Genomic DNA, 5,214 nt, shown 5'->3' with positions numbered 1-5,214 from the left:
TTGCACTAATTTTCTCTAGATTTAACTTTTACGAGTATTGGATTCTCCACTATCGATTCGTGGACTAAAAAGTAAAAAGAAGAAAAAAAAAAAAGTCTATAAGGTAATCGATTAGATTTTGCAAAAAGAAGGACTAAAATGAAAAATAATATGAGAGAAGAGGTAAATAGTAGAATAAAAAGACTAGAAGAGGGGCGAAAGTATAAATATGGAAACAAATTAATTAATTTTGGCGTGCTTCCCTCCACATCTATCCGAACTAAAATTCCCTCCTTCCCTCGTTTTCTGCTCTCACCCAAACCCAAACCTCAAATAAACCAAACCAGGCCTCCACTTTCCCTCTCTAACGCCTCCTTTCTCTCTCTAAAATCCCCACTTTCTCTCTCTAAACCCTCAGATCCCATTCCCAAACCCTAAACCTCTTCCTCTTACGTACTTCTCAACCCTACCTTCTCTCTCTGGAACCAGATCGTCTTCTCCTCACTCTCTCAATCGGTGACTTTGCTCATTTTCTTCGTCGGTGAACAATTCTCCATGTCCGGCGGCGGTCGAGCTCACAATCGTCCTGCTCATCCGCCGCCCCTTGCCTCAGGTGGTGCTCAGATCGTGCCGCCGTTGAGAAGGCACTTAGCTTTTACGTCGACGAAACCGCCTTTTGTTCCTCCTGATGATTATCATCGATTCTCCAGCGATGGTCGCAGAGCTGCTGATCAAGAGCCTGAGGCCATTGTTGTCCGATCCCCTGTTAGTCTAGTGATTTTACTTGTTGATGCGTTTATCTTTGTTATTGTTTATTCTATTTTGTGTTTTGTTGTGATATTAAGCTTAATGCTCGGTGGAGTTTAGTGCAATTATTCGGTGTTTGGATGGCAATTGTGCTGAATGTTGATGTTGAAATAGTTGAGCTCAGGTGTTTGGATCTCAACTCATTGTGTGTTTAGGGTTTCATTGAGTTGGGAATCAATGTTGAGCTTGGTAATGGAGTATGTCCTATGATTTTAAGGCATATTGTTTGATGGCATGTGCATTTTCATGTAGTTTTTGCATCATGAACGAAGAGATTAGTACTGCATTTCTAATTAATTCATTAAATTTTTAGTCAACAAGGTGCGGTGGTGTCCTACTTGACTCTTTCGTAAACTGGGGTTGTTGTTATAGAGTACTATAAAAGTGGGCAGTGTTTTAATTCATAGCAGTGTACTGCTATATGTTATCATTAAATGTGTGTACTTATATACCTTTAAATTTGATTAACCATGTTATTCACTAAGATGGTAGATTTCTTCACACCAACTCTTGCTCACTTGGTGTGTTATCTTTTACCCAGTACTAGTCTCACGTAGCTGTCATGCTGTGTTCTTGAATTTGATTCTTAAGCCTCATGATTGCAATTTGTATTATGCCTTGACTGTTCTTTATAATGGTGAGTCGTCCAGCATGATTGTGCATTTAACAAGTAATTTCTTGTTTGGTAGATTGCCTTTTTACTGAATTGAGGTTATATGGCTTATTGTTGTTTAGCTATTAAAGCGGAAGAATGCATTACAGAATAACGAAGTTGATCATAGGGATTGGGCTAGCAGTCCTGGATATATTAATATTGTTAACAACAGTCCGATGCAAACTCCAGTTTCTGCTAAAGGAGGCAGAACATACAATAGGTCAAAGGGTGCAAAGGCCAATAGATCTGCACCACAGACACCTGTGTCAAATACTGGTGAGGAGATTTGTCATTTCTCATCTGGTCTCTTTTTTATGTTGAATTTCTTCGTTCGTGCTGTAAATTCCATGGTGGTATGTGCTATTGCAAAAGTGTAGTCCATTTAGTAGAAACTTGGAAATTTCAGCCTCTGAAAAATTATCTCACTGGAATTTATTGGTAAAATGCAGGTTCCCCTTCTCCTCTAACTCCAGCTGGTAGCTGCCGCTATGACAGTTCTCTAGGTAATTCTGAAGTGTAACACTTCATTTGACTGTTGTTGATATAGTATAGTTTTTTTTTTTTCTTTTGATATAGTATAGCTTTTAACAAAAGACATTGCCATGACAATATATTTTTGGCAGGCCTTTTGACAAAAAAGTTTATCAATTTGATCAAGCATGCAGAAGATGGCATTCTAGACCTAAATAAAGCAGCAGAAACTTTGGATGTAATGGTTTCTCATTCTGGATATGTGCACTTTTGCACTGATTGAAAGTTATTTATTTATTTATTTTTTTGGAAATTACCAGGTCCAAAAGAGACGGATATATGACATAACCAATGTCCTGGAAGGCATAGGTCTTATTGAAAAGAAGCTAAAGAACAGAATTCGTTGGAAGTAATATTTTAGAATTCATAACATAGTTTATGATGTTGCTTTTTTCGTGTAAATACTGGACTTGGGAAAGTAATGGAGTTAATTGATTCATTAGGGGACTTGACGCATCAAGACCAGGGGATGTTGATGGCGATATTTCCTTATTACAGGTAATTAGACTTGATTTTCTTTAGTCAATTAAACTCAATGTATCACAGCTTATACAATAGCTTTATTATGCAGGCAGAAGTTGAAAACCTTAACATGGAAGAGCGCGGATTAGATGATCGAATAAGGTTTATGCGGTTGATTGACTGTTTTAAACAGGTAATGTTTTTAATTTGAAACTGTTGGGTAACAAATAAACTTCAACACTGGTGCAGAGAGATGCAGGAGAGACTGAGGGACCTGAGCGAAGATGAGAACAACCAAAAGTAAGGCTTTTTTTTGTTTGTTTGATTGTTGGTTAATACGTAATACTTTTACATTTGCTTTCATGGCATTGACTCCTTCCTTTTACTTAGGTGGCTTTTTGTGACTGAAGAAGACATCAAGGGATTACCATGTTTTCATGTAAGCTTATTATTTGCATTGCACTTATTATTTATTCCACTTGCATGATTTTCTGGATATGCTGCTAAACTTCCTGTATGTTATTTGTTTTGGCAGAATGAAACCCTTATAGCAATTAAAGCTCCACATGGAACAACCCTGGAAGTTCCAGATCCTGATGAAGTAAGTTGACAAGAGTAAAATTTCTGTAACTATTACACATTGTGTGCTATGTTTTCTCATTTGTGATCCTCAACGTGATGATTACTTTCTCTTTATACCAGGCTGTTGACTATGCACAGAGGAGATACAGAATAATTCTCAGAAGCACTATGGGTCCCATTGATGTCTACCTTGTTAGGTAATATTGCCTCGTCTGTTTTGTTCAAATGTTCAAATAATTTCTTTACAGCATATCATGCATTCTCTTCCCATATTCATTGTATTATATGTTAAATGCCATGGTAAATTGTTGTATTATCTGTTAAATGCCATGATAAATTGTTGCAGGTTTTCGTTTATTTTTAAGGTAGTTTTTTTTTCATATGCCATCCTTTGAACATTTACTTTCTTAAATTGTAGTCAATTTGAAGAGAAGTTTGAGGACATGAATAGTGCTGAGCCACCTGCAAGCTTTCCTATTGCTTCTAGTTCAGGATCTAGCGAACCTACAGTAACAGAAGTGATAACTGTAGGGAGCAGCACTGTAAAGGAAATTGAACCTCAGGCACAACACGATCATCAAGTGTGCCCTGATACTAATCCTTTACAGGAGTTTCCTGGGGGAATGATGAAGATTGTTCCTTCTGATGTGGATGTAAGTCTAACCATGCTGATTTATCTTTATTTGTGGTAAGCGAAGAAGAAAACAAAACATTTTGAACGCTTACAACACTATATCCAGGTATCTAAAACATCTTCACGGATCTCAGCACAAGCAATTTTTATAGTTAGACCATCAATGAAAACACCTTTAAAATCTGACGTGTGAGACTTACTATTTGAAGTTTGGAGCGAGTTGTATGAAGATAAATTTAATTAACACCATATCTGGATATACAAATATATAAATATATATTTGCATATACAATTTTTATGCTTAAATAGTTGTAACTTACTTTTAGATTTTGACTGAAAGACTGACTATTGTTGCTAAATTCAGAATGACGCGGACTACTGGCTTTTATCTGATGCTGAAGTTAGCATTACAGATATGTGGAAAACAGACTGTATCCCTCTTTTACAATGCTGCTGCATTTTTTTTTCCTTTCAATGTTATCTCTTTCCTTTTCCTTTTTCACTGTATGGGCACTTGATTCCTTAACTACAACTACAGCTGTTGTCAACTGGGATGGGCCAGATATCCTCCATCCAGACTTTGTAATGCCTGATGTAAGTACCCCAAGACCCGAAACCCCGCCATCAGGAATCACCAACGTTCCAAACACTTCTGTTGACTTCCCGCAAAGGTGAACATTAAATTTTCCAAATGCTGAATTTAGAAACTCATCTCTGCTGCCACATCAGTTGGCCTTCCATATTTATCAGAGAATAACTTGAAGATACCAGCTGGTTGCCTAACAAACACCAGCAAAAACTTGTGGTGGAAGTGCATGGGGGTACAATAAACCCGGCGGGCTATTTGAGACTGTACAGCTCGGTAATTTTTTTTACCCCCTGTGGTATAATAAAATGTTGAAATCTTATGTTAAGGCATGGAGAGGAAGCTCGGTATGCAATGAGTAGAGTGCACTGAATAATACTGGAGCACACAAAATACACACATAATTTAAATGCATAATTTCATTATATGCACTTAATTTCAATTTTTTGATGTGCGCCATAGCATAAGTTTAGGAATACTAAGTCTAACTGGTCTGTAAACGCTGTGAATTATAGAAGCAGCAGGATTAGATCATTGCTTTGTTATCTTAGCAGGGTCTTAAGATTGAACTGACTTGACTATTCTATTTTATGGTTTACAACCATAAACGTTTGGTATAAAATTATCCTTGTATCATCCAACAATTATCTTCAATTTCTGCTTTATCTGCTTTAATATTAGTAGACATAAATCTTGTAGGAAGAATAAAAATTTATTAGAAAACCATGTACGTTTCCTAGGATATTATTGCTTGGTGGGCGTTTATTTTCCCTCCTTTTCAAAAGTAAACATGGTAGTGATTTTGTTTGGTGGTGCATCTTTCTTTTCTTTTTCAATTGCAATATGTACAAATAAAACCCTCACAATAAATAAATAAAACAAATAAGCATTACCAAAAGATTCTAAAACAATTTACCAAATTCAAAATTTTAGTTAGTGAATGGACTAGATTTAATTAAAGAGGCTGGAGTTATTATA

The 5,214-nt window shown here is 36.4% G+C and overlaps 1 protein-coding gene across 2 annotated transcripts; it reads left to right on the top strand.

Moving 5' to 3' along the window:
- The first annotated feature begins 233 nt into the window (after window positions 1–233).
- Window positions 234–4,890, top strand: LOC115700811 (transcription factor E2FA). Of its 2 annotated transcripts, none has more exons than XM_030628466.2 (14): window positions 234–1,423; window positions 1,522–1,717; window positions 1,891–1,944; window positions 2,065–2,150; window positions 2,233–2,321; window positions 2,416–2,470; window positions 2,544–2,596; window positions 2,684–2,734; window positions 2,825–2,873; window positions 2,970–3,035; window positions 3,137–3,213; window positions 3,435–3,669; window positions 4,015–4,081; window positions 4,189–4,890. In XM_030628466.2, exons 1-14 carry the CDS (start codon window positions 1,421–1,423, stop codon window positions 4,323–4,325), a joined length of 1,218 nt encoding a protein of 405 aa, XP_030484326.2. In that variant the 5' UTR covers window positions 234–1,420; the 3' UTR covers window positions 4,326–4,890. The 2 variants fall into 2 exon arrangements, with proteins under 2 accessions (XP_030484326.2, XP_030484325.2); XM_030628465.2 differs by having other exon boundaries at window positions 236–744.
- Window positions 4,891–5,214: the final 324 nt, after the last annotated feature.

Source organism: Cannabis sativa, chromosome 8, assembly GCF_029168945.1.
Source record: "Cannabis sativa cultivar Pink pepper isolate KNU-18-1 chromosome 8, ASM2916894v1, whole genome shotgun sequence".
NCBI lineage: Eukaryota > Viridiplantae > Streptophyta > Magnoliopsida > Rosales > Cannabaceae > Cannabis > Cannabis sativa.
Note: the sequence above shows the minus strand (reverse complement) of the source record. Positions and strands in the feature narration are given on the sequence as shown.

What these genes read in the sequence shown, in the direction of transcription:
- LOC115700811 (XM_030628465.2), top strand. Translation starts at nt 535, where the DNA reads ATGTCCGGCGGCGGTCGAGCTCACAATCGTCCTGCTCATCCGCCGCCC. An exon ending in GCGATATTTCCTTATTACAG is followed by an intron (nt 2,471 to 2,543) that starts GTAATTAGACTT and finishes TTTATTATGCAG; the next exon opens with GCAGAAGTTGAAAACCTTAA. An exon ending in AGGGATTACCATGTTTTCAT is followed by an intron (nt 2,874 to 2,969) that starts GTAAGCTTATTA and finishes TTGTTTTGGCAG; the next exon opens with AATGAAACCCTTATAGCAAT.